General features: G+C 38.9%; 1 protein-coding gene across 3 annotated transcripts in view; it reads right to left on the bottom strand.

Annotated features, from left to right (window-relative positions):
* Positions 1-20,270, bottom strand: part of ACADL (acyl-CoA dehydrogenase long chain) — a 51,668-nt gene extending 31,398 nt beyond the window's left edge. For all 3 annotated transcript variants that reach the window (XM_033230416.1, XM_033230418.1, XM_033230417.1), the window contains exons 1-5: positions 19,942-20,270; positions 15,388-15,543; positions 12,393-12,530; positions 10,849-11,013; positions 3,659-3,725 (exon numbers count right to left, since the gene is read on the bottom strand). In XM_033230416.1, the coding sequence (XP_033086307.1) occupies positions 3,659-3,725; positions 10,849-11,013; positions 12,393-12,530; positions 15,388-15,543; positions 19,942-20,018 (603 nt within the window). In that variant the 5' untranslated portion in view covers positions 20,019-20,270. The remainder of the gene's footprint in view (positions 1-3,658; positions 3,726-10,848; positions 11,014-12,392; positions 12,531-15,387; positions 15,544-19,941) is intronic.
* Positions 20,271-20,464: the final 194 nt, after the last annotated feature.

The raw sequence follows: 20,464 nt of genomic DNA, 5'->3' as shown, positions 1-20,464 counted from the left end.
ACTACAGCCTCGAACTCCTGGTAAGCCACATTTCTTGATAGAACCTGGACCTGAATATGTACTTGCTTCTGGACATTTCCACTTGACGACTCATGGGTGGGACATATTCCTTCCCACCACTACTCCTATCTAATCCTGATTATCAACCTATTTCCCAATCTCAATGAATGCTTCAGTAGATTACACTGTCATCCTGCTTCATATTCAATTCAGCATCTAGTTTTTTCTAACCCATCTTAATACTTTTGGAATTTATTTACTTCCTTTCAATTCTATTGTAATTACCTTATTTCCAGCCCTCATCATTTCTTAAGTTCCTACAACTGATCTCTCTACAGCTGTATCATTTATCATGATGTCAGAGAGATTTTTCTAAATGCAATCTGATCATATTGCCTTTACACTTAAACATTTTTGAATAGCTCCTAATAGGCTTCAGGGTAAATTCAAAACCCTTAGCAGGAAATAGAAAACTTATCACAAACTGGCACTAGCTTACCTCTCCTTACCTGCCTTATTGCTTGTCCCACTCTCCCCAATTTCCTGTTCTCGAGTCAGCTACTAAATTATTTGCTGTCCATCACATTGCGAGATCTTGCTGACCTTTGAGTCTTTGAAAATCTTGTTTCTGCTACTTGGGAAAGGCCCTTTCCCAAATCTGCTACAATGAATTGTACTCATCCTGGACGGTTTAGACATCAGACTGGCCAAAAGGTCTCAAATTCTCCAGTCTGGGTTAAGCATTCCTACAACACCTCAAATTTAACAAAATGATCTGTTTTTAATCTCTCTCCCTTTGAAATAGTAGGGGTATAAAATGATGTTGGTTACTCCCATCACCTAAAATGCACAGCACTGAAACATACAAATAATGAAAAATGGGCAAATAATGTTAGTGTTGTCTACACAACAGCAAATGAAGATAGTGGTGGCAGTATGGTTATAGGTGACACAATAATAAAAGATCATCAACATGCCTCCTTACTAGGAGCTCCTAGCCATTTCCTATTCATATATCTATCTTAAGTGCTTAGAATTCTTTTTGGCACAGAGGAGGCCAAAGGATGTTGTTTTTGTTTGTTTGTTTGTTGTTGTTGTTGTTGTTGTTTTTTTGAGACGGAGTCTCGCTCTGTCGCCCAGGCTGGAGTGCAGTGGCCGGATCTCAGCTCACTGCAAGCTCCGCCTCCCGGGTTTACGCCATTCTCCTGCCTCAGCCTCCCAAGTAGCTGGGACTACAGGCGCCCGCCACCTTGCCCGGCTAGTTTTTGTATTTTTTAGTAGAGACGGGGTTTCACAGTGTTCGCCAGGATGGTCTCGATCTCCTGACCTCGTGATCCGCCCGTCTCGGCCTCCCAAAGTGCTGGGATTACAGGCTTGAGCCACTGTGCCCGGCCCCAAAGGATGTTTTAAAAATATATTTTGAAAAAGATGTTCCTCAAAAAAAATTCTATACATCTTGGCAAAAATATTTTTTCAACAGTATTGCTCCATTACACCACTCCCTTGTTCAAAAACCTTAAAAGTCTACCAAGTTCCTACCTTTCTGTGTAGTTCCTAACATCTGTGTAGCTGCCACAGTTGAAATGCTATGAGTGCTTTTTGTTTGTTTTGCATCACACAGCATCCAGGAATTAGTATCTACGATATGCTCTAAAATGGTCTCATACATGTTTTAACTACAGATAATAAACAATGGAATGGAAAGGAAGGGAGGAGCAATTCACTGGGCAAAAACTATTCGTTTTAATACGCTGAGCTCAATTTGGTAAATCAAGTGGTGTTCTCCAGAAGGTCTTATTGGAAGTAATTACAGCAAAGGATCAATAAAATCTGAACCATTTCTACAACAGTGTGACCTAATGTGAATTTTAACACCATGGTGGATCCCCCTTTCTAACAGAGTTATATGAGAATTTTCCTTGCCAGTGGATTTTCTCAGTTTGTTTCCTAACTATGACACTCAAAAGTTTGAATAGGGCTGAAATTACCTCTAATGAGGGTCAACATTTTGGGGTGGTGGGAGGATATTAAATGCTTATAAAATAACAGAAACTCATTGCAGATATTATATAGAGAATGTAAAATTCTAAAGAAAAGGGAAAATATAATCCTCCATAAGTATATAATACAACTATCGTTCATAATTTCCTTTCTCATATTTTTAATTTTAATATAGTAAAAATGTTTCTGTACTTGCATTCTATATCCTGTTTTTTCACTTAATGTATAATTATTTCCTGTACTGTTAAAAACTTTGTGTTGCTAATGTTAATGGCTGCACATTCGTTCAGATGCACTGTATTTGCTTACCCATTCCTTTACTTTTACTTGCTTTCAATTGTTTGTTATTTCTAATAGAGTTTTTGAAACAGAGTCAATGGTACTTTTCCTGTGTGGTTCCCACAAAACACTATGGCTGAGCAGATGAGGCCTGCTTAGAGAGCTAGAGGTGTAAGAGAATGTGGTCCCCATTTCACTTCGAACCAAATATCCCACTCTCTTTCAAAACAAGCCTTCTATATGCCAGGAGTTAACTGATTATATATTGGAGCTATCATCTGTTTAATTATAATTCTTAGGATAAATTATTTAGACCAATATTTATTAAAGTATATTTGAAGAACACCAATGATTCAGTTTTGTAAATACAGAGCTATTAGCCCAAACAAACATATAAAAACTAATTCTTCAACAGACCTTGGCACATAGTTTCAGAAAGACTGTTTTATAACAGTAAATAAAATGAACATCTTTCCTTCACGTAACACTCAGTCAACAACAAATATTTACTGAGTATATACTAGATACTATTTTAGGTGGGCAATATCACTTGTCCTCGGTGATATCAAATGCATTTGCCCTCATTGATATCAGGGATCCTGAGCCCATTTGTAACCTTAATTGGAAGCACTCTCCATTTCTATCAGTGAGTTGATTGGTTTAGTAGAACTGAATGGTTCTCAAATTCTATCACTGTATCACTGATATCTTTTTCTCCTAGGATCTTTTTTTTCTTTTCTTTGAGGGGGGGTCTTACTCTATCTCAACCTCGTTGGCTCAAGTGATTCTCCCTCTTCAGCCTCCTGAGTGAGTAACTGGGACCAAAGAGCACACCACCATGCCCAGCTAATTTTTTAATTTTTACTTTTGTAGAGACAGGGTCTCACTTTGCTGCCTAGGCTGGTCTCAAACTTCTGGGCTCAAGCAATCTCTTGCTTCAGCCTCCCAAAGTGCTGGGATTACAGGTGTGAGCCACTGTGCCTGGCCTTCTCCTAGAATCTTTTGAAATTCTTCTTGATCTATATGAGAAAGCCTTCTCCCCAATCTTTTATCAACATAAAGTTTAAGTATTATTAATATTTGTCCCACATTTGAGCAATGTGAGCCTCACCTTGTCTTTTTCTGGTTTGATAAGGGCTGTTTGGAAGCTAAAACAACCTTTGCCATATTAGTGAGGGGGCATGCAAAATGAAACATAGAAGCTACCACAGATCTTAAGTAATATTTGTTGTAAATTTGCTGTCTCCAAAACAACTTAGGTAAATTCAATTCCTGCGTGAGTCCCTAGATTTAACAGAATTAATGAGTTGTCTCTGAGACATTGTTACCCATGGCATGACTCTGAAAAGAAGGGCTATAGAAGTCCCTCTCTACACACCTTGCTTCCGTTGAGAATCCAGTCACTTCCATCCTTTTTAGCATTTGTTTTTATTCCTTGTAAGTCACTGTAATTGAAAGAAAGGATAAACAATTCATCAAATAATAAAAATTAAATTATGCAAATTATATAAGTATGTATGTAAATTAGATTATTCAAACTGGCTACACCATTTTAAAATTGCTGAATATTAAGAATGTTCACACAATTGCACTGAAAAACATGCTGATCTATTATATTCTAAAGCACTTACACAAATGAATATATGATTAAGATTTATTATATAAACTAGCCAGATTTTATACAGTAGTATAACGAAACCCAACTAACATTCAAGACCCCAATGGAACTCACATAACATTTCAAGCCTCACTGTATCCCTGAGATTACGTGTCACCATGTACTTTGCTGCCTTTAAACACCTTGGTTCCTTCCCCTATCTCTATTGATAAAAATTTAGCTATTAGGCAGGGCGTGGTGGCTCATGCTTATAATCCCAGCACCTTGGGAGACTGAGGCAGGAGGAATGCTTGAGCCCAGGAGTTTGAGACCAGCCTGGGAAACAAAGCTAGACTCTATCTCTACAAAAAGTTAAAAACTTAGTTGGGTGTGGTGGCACACGCCTGTGGTCTCAGCTACTTCAGAGGCTGAAGTGAGAGGATCACTTGGGCCTGGGAAGTTGAAGCCGCAGTGAGGCATGATCATGCCACTGCACTCTAGTCTGGGTAACACACTGAGAATTTGTCTTAAAAAAAAAAAAAGAGCACATCTCAAATGCCATTTTTTTTCTAACAAACCTGCTCTAAGCGTAGAACAGATTATTTTTCTAAATATAAAAGAAGCAAATATTATTAAAGAAAATATTAAGAATATAGACAGCATTCCAAAGGAGAAAAATAATTTTAAAAATAATTTTATCTCCTGGAATGAACATTTTAAAGGTATATCTTTCCAATATTTTTCTATGGATATAACTATACATATATATGCATTTTTATAAAACTGGAACCATATAATATGATTTTGATCTGTTAACAATATCTAATGACTTATTAGCTGAACAGAGCATCATCATGGATTTACCATAATTTTAAAAAATAATCCTCTATTGTTAAAACACTTAGGTCCCAAAATCTAAATATCCTACAATAAACAGCACAGTATATAAATAGTCCACATTACTTGTGTAATTTTTCCAATTCTTCTTCTTTATGTGGGTGATATGGTTTGGCTCTGTGTTCCCACCCAAATCTCATGTTCAACTATGATCTTCAGTGTTGGAGGAGGGGGCCTGGTGGGGTGATTGGATCGTAGGGATGGACTTTCCCCTTGCTGTTCTTGTGATAGTGAGTTACTTATCATGAGATTTGGTTGTTTAAAAGTGTGTAGCACATCCCTCTTCTCTCTCTTCCTCCTTCTCTGGCCATGTAGGACATGTCTGCTTCCCCTATGCCTTTGGCCATGATTGTAATTTTCCTGAGGCCTCCCCAGCTATGCTTCCTATATAGCCAGTGGAACTGTGAGCCACTTAAACCTCTTTTCGTTATAAATTACCCAGTTTCAGGTTTTTTTTATAGCAACGCAAAAACAGAGCAATACAGTGGTGTTTATATTTTACGCCCCTCGGCATTTTTTTTTTTTTTTTTTGAGACCGAGTTTCCCTCTTGTTGCCCAGGCTGGAGTGCAATGGCACAATCTCGGCTCACTGCAACCTCTGGCTTCCTGGTTCAAGCGATTCTCCTGCCTCAGCCACCTCAGTATCTGGGATTACAGGTGTAGGCCACCATGCCAGGCTAATTTTTTGTGTTATTAGTAGAGACGTGGTTTCACCATGTTGGCCAGGCTGGTCTTGAACTCCTGACCTCAGGTGATCCGCACACCTCGGCCTCCCAAAGTGTTGGGATTACAGTCATGAGCCACCATACCCAGTTGCATTTTTTAAAAATCACTCTCTGTATTAGGCTGAATAATGATCCCAAAGATATCAGGTCCTATACCCTAGAGGCTGTGCTACCTTACATGGAAAAACAGTCTTGCAGATGTGATTAGTTTAAGGATGTTGTGATAGAGAGATTATCATGAATGATCTAGATGAGCCCTAAATGCAATCAGAAATGTCCTCATAAGAGAGCGGTAAAGAGAGATTTCATAGACAGAAGAGAAGACAATGTGACCACAAAGGCAAAGACTGCAGTGATGAGGCAACAAGGCAAGGAACGTCAACAGACATCAAGAGATAGAAGAGGAAAGGAGTGGATCCTCCCCTATAACCTCCGGAGGAAGTGTGGCCCTGCTGGTAGCCTGATTTGGGCTCAGCGATGCTGATTCTGGACTTCTAGCCTTCAGAACTGTAAGAGAATAAATTTCTATTGTCTGAAGCCACCAAGTCTGTGAAAATTTGTCACAGATGCCATCAGGCAACAAATATACTCTCTTAGAGCATTGACTTTGAATTGCAATTATAATAAAAAGGAATTATCCTTCCCACCTACTGCACTTATCTGACTCAAGTTTTTTGAAAACATGTGGTGTATCAAGATCATATTTATATGCTCTGTGCCTAGCATGCTGCTTTGTACATAATAGGCACTCAATAAACACTTGTTAAATTATATTATTAAAATGCCAAGTATACAGAAAAGAATTAAGATAGCAGGCCTGAGACTGCTATCCTTAGAAAGGCCTGTTACAACACTGTCTGTGGCTAGCATCTGAGAATCTGGATTTCAGGAGAGTTCTCACCATTCCCAGTACCCATAAGAGTGGCTTACTGTATAAACTCTTTGCGCAAACAATTAGGCTTATGCTGAATACCTGCTTTCCTTCTGGGGATCTGAACTTTTGGTACATGCCAGGCAGAGGGTGCCTATATGACCGACCTCCAATAAAATCCTTGGGCACCAAGTCTCTAATGAGCTACACCTTGGCACACAACATTTCACACATGTCACAACTTGCTGAAGGAATTATGTCCTGTATGACCTCATTGGGAGAGAACTCCTAGAAGCTGCTATTGGCTTTCTAGGGACTTTGCCCATGAGACTTTCTCTTGGCTGATTTTGCTTTGTATCCTTTACTATAATAAATTGTAGCCATGGGTACAATATATGCTGAGTCTTGCGAGTCCTCTTAGCAAATCATTTGAACCTGGGGGTAGTCTTGGGGACCCCCAACACACGAATTCAAGGCTTATCCATTACACATCTAATCACTTCAAATATCACAGTAAGTTTCAGAAAGAGATTGTATAATACAGAGCCACCTATCTGAAACATAGGTTAAATGGCACAGGTATGTGAACCAATCTGTAGTCTGATTATCATCAAAAGGGTGGATGCAGATTGTGAACATTAAAGCTGAATGCTATTGTATTCTTTTTTGTTGTTTTTTTTGAGATGGAGTTTCACTTTGTCACTGAGGCTGAAGTGCAGTGGCACAATCTCGGCTCACTGCAACCTCCACCTCCCGGGTTCAAGCAATTCTCCTGCCTCAGCCTCCCAAGTAGCTGGATTACAGGTGCACACTACTCACACCCAGTCAATTTTTGTATTTTTAGTACAGACGGAGTTTGCTATGTTGGCCAGGGTGGTCTTGAACTCCTGACCTCAGGTGATCCACTACCTTGGCCTCTCAAAGTGCTAGGATTACAGGCATGAGCCATTGTGCCTGGCCTGAATACTATTGTATTCTAACATCATATTTTTCATCATAAGTATGTATAAAGTATCAGTAACTAATGTCTGTACATAGTTTATTAAAACAATTCTTCTGGCCGGGCGCGGTGGCTCAAGCCTGTAATCCCAGCACTTTGGGAGGCCGAGACGGGTGGATCACGAGGTCAGTAGATCAAGACCATCCTGGCTAACACGGTGAAACCCCGTCTCTACTAAAAAATACAAAACAAAACTAGCTGGGCGAGGTGGCGGGCATCTGTGGTCCCAGCTACTCGGGAGGCTGAGGCAGGAGAATGGCGTGAACCCCGGGAGGCGGAGCTTGCAGTGAGCTGAGATCCGGCCACTGCACTCTAGCCCTGGCGACAGAGCGGGACTCCGTCTCAAAAAAAAAAAAAAAAACAACAACAACACAATTCTTCTAAGGCTGGGCGTGGTGGCTCATGCTTGTAATCCCAGTGCTTTGGGAGGCTGACATGGGCGAATCACCTAAGGTCAGGAGTTCAAGACCAGCCTGGCCAACCTGATGAATCCCTGTCTCTACTAAAAATACAAAAATTAGCTGAATGTGGTGGCAAGTGTCTGTAATCCCAGCTACTTCGGGGGCTGAGGCAGGAGAATAGCTTGAGCCTGGGAGGCGGAGGTTGCAGTGAGCCGAGATCGCACCATGGAGCTCTAGCCTGGGTGACAAGAGCGAGACTCTATCTCAAAAAAAAAAAAAATCTTCCTATACAGGGACACATCAAAGGAAATAAAGATAATGGCATAGTTCAGTTTGTAAATGTTTCCTATGTTTTTGAATGTTATATATGAAATATTAAAAATGAAAAAGTATACTACTTAGTAAAGACAACAGTTTAGACCCTCACAATAATCTTCTTAAGTATCATTATCTCAATTTCACTGATAGAGACATTGAAGCTCAGAGATTTTTACCCAAGATCACACAGCTGGTGTCAGAACACTCTGGCTCCAATGCTGTCAACAATTTGTTCTATGAAGTTGGTCAAATTACTTCATTTATTATTTTCTGTTTTCTTCTTATATAGAAATCATATCTTTATATTCCATATATCTCATTATAATAGCCATATAATAAAATTAACATGAGGTCAGGTACAGTGGCTGACACCTATAATCTTAGCACTTGGAGTGGCTGAGGCAGGAGGATTGCTTGAGTCCAGGAGTTTGAGACCAGCCTGGGCAACATAGTGAGACCCCATCTCCACTTCTTTAAAAAATAATAAAATAAAATCAATATGAAAGCATTTATAAAATGCTAAAGTAATACAACATACAAAGATACATAATTATATATAATGAAGTGTTCCTCCATGGAAGGGGAAAGGGCCAGTGAAACTCTGGATGTTTTTCAGCAATTGCAACCTTTTTTTCTGTGGAGGCCAAATCAAACCAAAAATACAGACAGTGCTCAATTCATCTCTGAAGGCAGTCAAAATGAACCACATTCCATCTTCTATCTTTTCTTCCCATGTGTTTTTCCCTATTTCATGCCAATTTCACACCATAATTCCATAATTCCTCAACACTCTATTACTCTTCTTCATCTGTGGCTTTTCTTTGTTCTTATATTCTCTTACCCACATGGACTCTTTGCTCATCTCTCTAAATACCTGACTTATTTACTATCCTCTCATGACTTTCAACGACTTTCGAAAGAAAGAAAGAAAGAAAGAAAGAAAGAAAGAAAGAAAGAAAGAAAAGAAATCTGCTTATTTTCTCCATCTTCATTCTTAGATTTCCTTCTTAATTATATACACTTAACCACAGATAAGGCCAGAGACTTTAAACCAAAATCAAAAATCACATGAACCTTTGTTTACATGTATAAATTAGAGATAAATCAAGATCTCATTTATTCTATAGCCTCTTTGTGAGTGCTAACATGCAATGAGCTGGAAGTGGAACATGCTAACCACAGAGTTAATACAACTCAATCTGAATATTGGCAGTCAGCCAGGTAGTTATTTTAGAGAATGAAATTAAAAGCAAATTTTAAGGAAGAAGGTTAAATCTCTACTTGTTTAGATCACACTTCTAGGCAACAGAAGTGAACAGAAACCTTTAATCTTTGACAAAATTAAGTGTTAGTATTGACCTATAATTAGGGATTTATATCTTAAAAAGATAAATACAATGTAAACATATTGCAAGTCACACTATAGAATATTAAGATATTTAAAAATAAATAACACTGTTGGAAAAGAAAATTTTGCAATAAAAAAGGAGGGCCTGACTTCTGCAAAAACAATTCCTGGATTTTCACTTGCCATTTCTTTGGCATCTTTAAGTTCTTCCTTTGCACTGTTCACTTTCTGTTGACCCACAAGTTGCTACTGTCTTTAACATATATCATTTCCCCTACCTGTTTGCCTCAAACCACTGCCCTCTCTACATTTCTGTTTACCACTCAGCTCTGATAAAGATTACTTTGTGTCCTCTGCCTCTGTTTTCTCAACCACCTCACTCTCATAAAAAGTAACTTCTGCCCCTCCACCCTACTGAAATCACAAAGGATCATCAGGTCTGCCAGAACCTCTTCTCCATTCTCAACATCATGGTGGCCTTCACATTACTAACTTCTTTCTCCTTTCCTACAGCCTTTCTAACTGACTTCTCTTCCTATTCATGTCTGGATTTCTTTAAAACTCTCAATCCTCTGTCTCTCTTGCTCCATCTCTTTTTGTACAGTTCCAAATGAAACATAATGCCCAGATTTTCTTCTTTTGTCCCTTTTTTGTCTTTCATTTTTCCTCTTGAGGATCAGGTCCCACTCTGTGGAAGCTCTTTCCCCTATTCTTATAAACTGGTTCCTTCCCATTTGTCAAATCTCAGTTTAAATACAACCACTTTTTATAGGCCTTTGTTAGCATTCATATCTAAATTTGTTTTTCTGTATCCCACCAAACACAAACATACCATTAGTCTATAGCACAGTACATTTCCTTCATAGTACTTATCATAATTTATAATTACAAATATATATACTTGCTTATTTCTTGCCTTTCTCTTCATTAAGCACAGAGGCCACATCTGTTTTGTTCACTACTATACACCTGGCACACTGAAGACATTTACAAAATAACCAGCAAATAACTGAATACATGATCTTATTCATTCCTATTGTATCAACTCTTATAAATGAAAGACTTTTAAAACCTATTGCTACTCCATCCTTGTCTCCAGAATTCCAAATACAACTTTGTAACAAACTGCTTGACATTTACATGTGAATCTCACCCTACAAGTAAAATTCATTATGGTGAAAATTCGACTTATACACTACCATTTTCTTTGCATAAAACTATGTTAATATCTCAAACATAGCATACATTATAATCTGCTTTATTGTTATTTTCCTACTTGAGGTCATGAATTATCCTGTGTTCATCTTTGCATTCCTCCTAGCACATAACTCAGTCTATGTATTAACCAAGTACTAAGAAAATGTCAAGGCACTGCTTCCAAGAATCCAAAGCCAATTAAATATTAACTTACCTTCCAGCTCCAGGCTCTGTCATTGCTATTGCACCAATACATTTGCCTGCAGTCATCTGGGGAATAAAGTGTTTAATCTGTTCTTCTGAGCCATAGTTTGTAATATAGGACATGACAATACCTGAATGAACACTAAAACCTGGGCCCGAACAATTTGAGTAAGCTCTTAGAATGAAAAAAGAAGAAAAATTAGAGCATAAAATAACAATTAAAAAATGACTATTATAACAACAACGTATTAAAGGTCCTATCAAACTGTTTGGTAGTGGCCTATCTCACCACAAACCTATGACATTCCTGAGTGTGTTCTCTCTTTTTTTTTTTTTTACTAATTTTAAAATTTCTGGTTTCAATACAGTAACAGTGCTAAACAGAGTTCAATGAACACTTATTTAATTGAGAGATAAAATATTTTAAAATATGAATCACCTGCAGTTGTATTCCTCTAACGACCTTTGCCATGAGGGCATATTCTAATAAGATGGAGTCTTGGTAAAACAAAGAAACAAAAGAACAAAAATAAAAAAGCGAAAAAAAGAAAAACAAAACAAAACAAAACATGGAGTCATGGAGTGAATTGTGTACTTTGCTACTTTCTTTTAAAAGTATGACACATATACACACACAAAGAAAAATTTAAAATTTAAAAATGAATTCTATGACACAACAAAATCCTATTTTTTCTTATGTAGATTTTAATCTGAAATAGCTGCAAAATATTCCAAGTTGTTTATGTACCATAATTTACTTATCCATTCTCCCACTGCTGGACATTTAGATTGCTTCAACATTTGGAGAACTGTGACCTAACATGACAATGATTTCTGAACACAGCATCTATTTTTCCTATTAAATTATTTCCTTAAAATGAATTCCCCAAAGTGGCATTCTATGTGAAAGAGCAGGAATATATTTTTTAAGTATGTTTTCACCTTTTTAATCCCCCCAAAATTTATTGTTCTAATTTATAATGCCACCAATAGTGTGTCACTTTCACTGCAATCTTGTCAGCCCTGGGTATTAGGATTTTACATTTTCACTAATTTTATAGATTCTCAAAATGATACCTCCAGATAAGCTTAATTTGCATTTGTTAGTAAGGATGAAGTTTTCTCATTTAAAAAAACCTATTTGTATTTATTTTTTGATGAATTATTGCTTCAAACTCTTTGCCCATTTTTCAACTGCAATCTTTATTTGCTCTTATATATTAAAATTCTAGTATATTTGATGGAAACATTTTTCTACTCCGCTGTTCTCTTTCAAATATCTTTTCTAAGGGCGAAAAGTAACCGTAAGCATTGGCAGGAAAAAAAAAAGATCTCTTTAATTTTTAATAGCACCTATTTCAGCAACTTAAAAGGATTTTCTTATTATCCCACATTCAAAAAATGTGTAAGAGTGCATGAGTGGTATAGTCTTTTACATTTTACACTGAATTTTCAATCTTCCAAGATTAGAAAACATTTTTTTTTTGGTCATTTCAGGAAGTTGAGTGGTGTGTTTACAAAACAAGACTCAGCCTTAAAGGTCTCCATACTTACTGCTCCTCCCAGACAACAGCTGCGTAGTACAAATCCCCTCCAATTCCACCAAGATGCTCTGCAATATTGACACCAAGCAGTCCTTGTTTTCCAGCTTTTTCCCAAACCTCCCTACTTACTTCTCCAGCTTTCTCCCATCTGCAAATAACAAATATTTTAAAATCAGAGATTTTTTTCATATTATTTAAATGGCTATAACTTTGAACTTATGAATGATTTTGTGCAGAAATGCATTCTTAATTTAAGGTAATTATTTACATTAGCCATATGCTTCTATTTGCCTCTGACTCTTTGATCACTTCTCTTCCTCCTTTTTTCTGCCTTTTTTTTTTTTTTTTTTTTTGAGACAGGGCTGTCACCCAGGTTGGTGTGCAGTGGCACAATCATGGATCACTGCAGCCTCAAAATTCTGGGTTCAAGCAATCTTCCCACCTCAGCCTCTTGAGCAGCTGAGACTTCAGGCACATGCCACAAGGCCAAAAAAAAATTTCTTTTGTAGAGATGGGGTCTTATTATGTTGCCCAGTCTGGTCGTGAACTCTTGGCCTCAAGCAGTCCTCAAACCTTAGCCTCCCAAAGTGCTAGGATTACAGGTATGAGCCACTGTACCCAGCACTCTCCTCTTATTTGTATTTGCCATTGCCTTTCCCCATCTTGACTATTTATTGGACTTGAAAATTATACCCACTGATATTCATTGATGTAGTTTTGCTCAGCTAGTACTCTTACATGCAAGCTTAGTTATGGCATGTCGTCACGGGAATTTGCCTAACCTGTATTGTAAAAGGCAATTCTCCTTGGCATATTTCCTTAAAGTGCTGAACTTATGGGACAAGCATATAGAAGCTGACAAAATAGGGAACCTCATTACAGTTTAAATAGGAAGAACAGGAGAGCAGAAGCACCTTGCACCATAGCTCTATATCAAATGAACTTCTGAAAACATTAGACATTTGTGTAAGATAGGCAACCTCAGCTTTTCTTCTTTAAAAATGAGAATGGCAGAATGAGGAAACAGATGGCTAGCTGGAGATAGTGAAAAAATATCTGAGAATTTTTGTATTTTTAAGTGGATTATAGTGAGACATGGGGTATTTGAAGATATTGATTGAAGGTAATTAGAGACACTACAAAAAATTTTAAGAGTTGGATTACCATGTGTGTTTTGAATATAGTTGTTGCCTAAAGTAGCTTTGGAAATATTTTTATTATTGACTGAAAATTTGTCAGCTCCTGTTATTTTATTTCAAAGCCTTCGCAAGATTTTTTCTGGAATAAAATTTAAAAGCAGTGAAGAAATAAACAAAAGAGATTGTACCAGAGCAAAGTGTACCATGTCTCTCTTGTCTACAAGAAGCTAGTTGAAGCCTGATGCAGTGATTCACACCTGTAATCCCAGCACTTTGGGAGGCTGAGGCAGGAGGATTGCTTGAGCCCAGAAGTTCAAGGCTGCAGTGAGCTATGATCACGCCCCTGCACTCCAACCTCGGCAAGAGAGTGAGACCATGTCTTAAAAAACACATACACGGCCAGGCGCGATGGCTCAAGCCTGTAATCCCAGCACTTTGGGAGGCCGAGACGGGCGGATCACAAGGTCAGGAGATCGAGACCATCCTGGCTAACACGGTGAAACCCCGTCTCTACTAAAAATACAAAAAACTAGCCAGGCGAGGTGGCGGCGCCTGTAGTCCCAGCTACTCGGGAGGCTGAGGCAGGAGAATGGCGTGAACCCGGGAGGCGGAGCTTGCAGTGAGCTGAGATCTGGCCACTGCACTCCAGCCTGGGTGACAGAGCGAGACTCCGTCTCAAAAAACAAACAAACAAACAAACAAACAAACACATACACACACAAACAAACAAACAAAACCCCCCAAAACAGAAGCTAGTTGCTTTTCACCAAAGACTAGTTATGGCTTCTGGCTTCTGAGTTTAGCTTATTTTGATCATTCTTACCAAGAAGGTATTAGTAAAAACCTAATGGAAGTTACTTTTAATGCTATTTAAAAACCATTCTAAGTGTTATAAAATACAGATGTCTCTGACTTATGACAGTTCAACTTACAATTTTTTTACTTACGATGGTGAAAAAGCAATACACACTCAGTCAAAAACATGCTTACTTCAAGTATCCATATAACCATTTTGTTTTTCACTTTCATTAGAATATTTAATACACTACATGAGTTATTTAATACTTTATTACAGAGTGGACATTGTGTTAGATGATTTTGCCTAACTGTAGGCTTATGTAATTGTTTTGAGCATGTTTAATGTAGGCTGGCCTCAACTATGGCGTGTAGTAGGCTAGGTGTGTAAAACCTCACAAACCTACGATGTTCCTGAACCATTTCTCTCTTCATTTCTACTAATCTTCTAATTTCTGCTTCTAATATAACTGTGCTGAGATTTTTTTTGTTTTTATAACATAATAACAGTGTTAGCATAATAACAATGCATTTTTGACTTTGATATTTTCAACTTGTAACCCCTACTACATTAAGGAGCATCTGTACTGGCATTGAGTGAATTTTGGAAATGAAGCAAAATCTTATTGTAATAGAAATGATAAGTTTCTGATCAATAAAATAGTAGTAATTAGTTAATCAAGAAATATCCAGAGCTAACCAATTCTTACCAAGGTTTGCATTATGCTGACTTTTTGTGTTTTTACAGTTTAATTAATTCATGAAGCAGAAAAAGAAAGACTAAGAAATTGACTAGTATTTTGTTGCCACTTACCCATGGTTTTCAAAAATACTACTCTTAGACTAAGTTGCAAATTTTCAAATTTTCTTATTTGTGTATAGTACATTTTACAATTCATTTTAAAAGCTCCAAGAATCCTGGGATCTTATAGTGTTATGGTGAAGAGCAGTAAAAATGTTAATAAAGCCCTGAACATACTATGTTTTCTGTATAGTAATATATAGCATTCTAGGAAATGGTCCTATCATACCCCTAGTGTACATTTCATTAGAGGAAAATGTGCCACTTACTCTGAGTGATGAGGAATCACTTCTTCTTGGAAAAACCTCCTTATACTTTTCCGGAAAATGTCATGCTCTGAAGAAAAGATTCTTCGAATTCCTATATCTGTTAAGTTTCTAGCAGAAGGAGTTTCTAGACGTTCTTCCCCTCCAGAATGAGAACATCTTAAAAAAAATATGCAGTAGGAAAAGTAAGTGAATTGTTACTCTTCATATCCAAATTAATACCACTGAACAACATGGATTTCTTTCACAGAGAAACTTGAGAGGCGAGTAGAGAGTTTGAATTATGACAAACCTGGGTTAAAATTTGAGTGCCACCATTTTTGATGGGATCTACCTCATGTATCTAGAATTAAGAAGTACCTTATCATTATTCAACTCTGTCTCCATCTCCAAATCCTTAAAGCAGATGATGCTTAGAACTAACCACAGGTCTGACTTGAGGTGAAATGCAGTATTGTCACGTGACATATGGATTACATTATGTAAAGTTCAAATAGTAAAATAGAGTAATACTGATAAATTTTCATATCATGTACAATGTTTAAAATAATGCAAAGCTTCCAAAATTAGTACTTTAACCAGAATCACACAATTTCAAATTGCAGGTGTGTAAGATGCAAACTGTGTTGATGTAATTGCCACATTACAAAGCCAGTCTGGGTGGAGATAAAAATATTCATCAATCTCTGATAAAGATTCTGTAAAATGGATTTAGGACCTACTCCCATCCCTCCCACACTGAGCTTAAAATGAGACTGCTCTGTAGTTCCTTTAGTTCAGTGGTCTTCAGCTTTTTTTTCCCTTGAAGTACCCCCCGAAAGAAATTTTGAAAATCTATGCATCATTTTGTACATTTTCAAGTTCACATCTAAAAAACTTACCATATATTCAAATCTTGCCAAAGGATGCTTTTTCTATTTTGCATTAAATTCTGATTTAGTGTATTTCTTCCTTAGTTGGACCCTGCCTTTTCTTTTCTAGTCCTTATCCAGAAAAGATCTATTTCATGTAATTAATCAAAGTAGACTTAAAGCATTTTTTAAAAAAATAACTCTTTTACTATTACATGTTTCTTTCCTTTTTTTTTTTGAGACAGAGTCTGGCTCTGTTGCCCAGGCTGAAATGCAGTGGCACAATCTTGGCTCACTGCAACCTTCACTTTCCTGGTTCAAGCCATTCTACTACCTCAGCCTCTGGAGTAGCTGGGATTGCAGGCGCTGCCACCACACCCAGCTAATTTTTGTATTTTTAGTAGAGTTTCACCATGTTTAGTAGAATTTCACCACGTTGACCAGGTTGGTTTTGAATTTCTGATCTCAAGTGATACACCCATGTTGGCCTCCAAAGGGTTGGGACTACAGGCATGAGCTACTGCACCCAGTCACTATTACAACCTACTTCTAAGGTTTCCCTAATTATTATGTTTTTAGTGGCTTATTCATTCATTTAGTTAGCAAATATTTACTGAGTGCCAATTCTGTGCCAGGCACTATTCTAGTAACTTGGGATACAATAATGAAGAAAGGACTAAGATGAGGACAAAGATCTTGGCTTTTAAGCTTACATTCTAACAAAGGGAGACTGAATAAACAATAAATAAGCAAATTATATAATACCATAGAAGGTGATACGTATTATGGAAAAAGAAAAGTAGAGAAGGTATCAGGAGTACGTGCCTGGGGGGAGGCAGAGACAGAGGTTGCTGTATGAAATAATGTAGTAGGCTGGGCTTAGGGGCTCACACCTGTAATCCCAGCACTTTGGGAGGCTGAGGCACGAGGATTGCTTGAGCTAAGGAGTTTGAAACCAGTCTGGGCAACATAGCGAGCCCTTGTCACTAAAAACAAAACAAAAAAAAATACTGCAGTCAGGGTAGGTTAAACCAGAAAGGTGAGATTTGAGCAAACCCTTGAAGATGATAGAGTTAGCCAGGCATACCTCTAGAATAAGAGAATTTTAGGACAAAAGAACAACTACAGCAAAGGCTGTATATCTGAACCGTGTCGGATGTGTTCTAGAAAGAGCAAGAAGACAAGTGTAGCCAGAGTGGGCTGAGAAGAGTAGATGAGATCAGAGATTCTAGGAAGAAGAGATAACAGGGGACCAAGACATGCAGGGGAGCTTGACCATTGTCCTGTTGCATCAAATAAACTAACATTTACTTTATCCCTATAATGGAAATGATCGACTCTTTTTTCTTGCTAGTAGAGATAAAACTATAAAGCACATATTTGTCCATATAGATTTTCCATACTTGAGAGTTTTCCTCAGGAAAAAACTATGCTGAGATTAGGAAACTGGGGCCGTAAGACACCGAATAATTTGTCAACATAATGAGTAAATAATAGAGCCAGAATTTAAAACCAAGTCTTACTGGATCTTAAAATTGAATAGCCTATACTGTGTTAAGGAAATATCTGCAATATTTTTAAGGAAAATACATTAAGACACAGGAAAGGAAAAGAAATGCCAAAACAATAAAGATTTTCAGGTCAGTCAAAGGTGGTCAGGAGAGAATATGCAGAGGGAAGAAAATCAAAACACTTGGCAGCAAGTTTATTGCAACATGTATTTCTTAATCTAAAGATGAAGAAATTTGTAATGGAAAAATTGGCATTTTTCTCTCTAAGGCAATAAACTGCAACTAATCTTATTTGCTAGGCTATAATTTTTTTTAAGCCTCCTTTACATTTTAAAAGGGAGACAATCTCCACCAGCACCTTCCACACACCTGGAAGCTGGTTTTAAAGACACAATCTCAGGTCCCATCCCAGACCCACCCAATCAGAAGCTGTATTTTAACAAGATTTCCAAGTGATTCCTTTGCACATTTAAGGTCAAAAAGTTGTTACAACAAACTGTAGCCGCCTCCCCGTTCCCCACCCCCCCCAGCCCATTCAGAGGGTCTCTCAGGTCTCCCTTTTTCCAGTGTTCTCTATTTGAGGGTAGATTTTCTTGCCATGCTTCAATCAAACTTACGCCAATGGATAATACAGAAGCGGATATAATTATCTGGTTATCTTCTACTAAGCCAGACATTAAGGGAGTTGTAAAAATGTAAAACAATGTCACTCTTTTTCTTTTTTTCTATTTAGGGAAAGTTATTTTTCATAAAAACTGTTATGTATGTTAACATGTAATGAGATTATTGTAACTTTTAAATAAGATAATATTTGTAAAGTTCCTCAGTTTTGTAGACACCTTTTGATAACGACATAAGATAGATATAACCTACATAAACAAAAGTCCTTTGAGGTCCTCTAAGTTTAAGAACATAAGGAGTCCTGTTATGAAAAAGTTTGAGGCAGCACTTTGGTAGGCCGAGGCAGGCAGATCACGAGCTAGGAGCTCGAGACCAGCCTAGTCAATATGGTGAAATCCCCGTCTCTACTAAAAAAAAAAACAAAAATTAGCCGGGCCTGGTGGCGCGCGCCTGTAGCCCCAGATACTCAGGAAAGCTAAGGCAGGAGAATCGCTTGAACCCGGGAGGCAGAGGTTGCAGCACTGAGCGGAGATCTCGCCACTGCATTCCAGCCCGGGCGACAGAGTGAGACTCCGTCTCAAAAATAAATAAATAAAGTAAAATAAAATAAAATAAAATAAAACAAACAAAAGTTTGAGGATCACTGTCATATAATGTTCCAGGTAAGAGTTAAGTATGTATCCTAAAGAAAAGTCACCTTCTCAGTGAAGTCTTTCCAAAACTCCCCAGGAAGAGTAGGCATTTTGTTTCATAGCTCTCAAAGAAAATTAGAGTACCTTACACCAATGCTGTCATTCGCAAATTTGCCAGTTCCTTCACCCTCATTAAATAATGAATTCTCCATGTTTTCAATTTGTTTACCCAGTGAATAGATTTTATATATCAGACGGTATCTGAAACTTTTGATCATATTATAAACACCACCTTAAGAATCATTGAGCCACTTAGACCTTAGACTCTCTCTTCATTAATCCTCTGTATTTAAAGGATTTGTTGATAAATCTAAATCTAATTTCCTTGTTTGATGGAACCCTCGCCAGGTCATTTCTATCCCAGCTTGCCCTGGACATTTCTGGTCCTCGCTGCAGCCCGGGCACTGTGTCCGGGTCCCAAGTTCACTACCGCGCGGCGAGTCTAAGCCGTGGGGAACGACGGGTTCATAGCTCGAACTGGGACATAGATCGCAGCCCGCGCTCCTGCAGCCGGGCCCAGTGGGTGACCACCTCCTCCCAAAACGCAGGCTCCCGGGTCCCACTGCAGGCCCTGAACTAGATGGGCTGGAATGGGACTCCGGAATGAGCTTCTGGAGAAATCTTTCGGCTTTCCCCGACTTGGCCTCGGCGGTCCGTTGTCGGCGCGGCACGGCTGACACGCCTTTTTCCTCCGCCCCGAAGCTGGTTGCACCCAGTCCGCGGGATCTGAGAAACGAGTCCAGCTCTAGCACCGCGCCGGAGTTGGGGAGCACTCCCAGCCGCGCGCGCACCGCCCCGCCTCAAGCCAGCGACAGGAGTGACTTGCTGCCTCGCCCCACAGCCTCCCGGCCTGCAGCCGCGGAAGTCCCGGCTGCCACTCACCGCACGGCGGGCAGCGGGCGCGCCGCACAGTGGCCGCCCATGAAGCGTAGGGACCCTCGGAGGAGGCGCGCGGCCATGGCCAGAACACTAGGGGCGGCGGGGCGACGGAGGCGACTCTGCGGCTACTCGGCGACTCGGGGCAGGGCCCCTGGGAAGGAGGACGGTCGGCTGAAGCGTCCACGTGTGGTGTCCTCCCAAATAAACACTGGCACACGCCCTGATAAAGGCGCCGCGCGCGCCCTTCCGGAGCCCCAACAACGCCACAGGCTGGTAGCGAGGCAACTCGGCCCTCTCATATGTCAACAATAGGATTTTACAGCGACACTGCTGCCTTTGCTTGCAGCATTCTTTCTTGTTTATCGAAGCAGCTCTGAGCCTTTTTAGGGTCCTGAAGCGCTTTGAGTAACGGATGAAAGCTCTGGAGCCCCCACATACGCCAAATACCTAACCATAAAAATGTACATGAAGTTGGCCGGGTGCGGCGGCTCACACCTGTAATCCCAGCACTTTGGGAGGCCAAGCT

Source organism: Trachypithecus francoisi, unplaced genomic scaffold (genome assembly GCF_009764315.1).
Source record: "Trachypithecus francoisi isolate TF-2019V2 unplaced genomic scaffold, Tfra_2.0 Lachesis_group13, whole genome shotgun sequence".
NCBI classification, from domain to species: Eukaryota; Metazoa; Chordata; class Mammalia; order Primates; family Cercopithecidae; genus Trachypithecus; species Trachypithecus francoisi.
The sequence above is the reverse complement of the archived record's forward strand: the minus strand, read 5'-3'. Positions and strand labels throughout refer to the sequence as shown.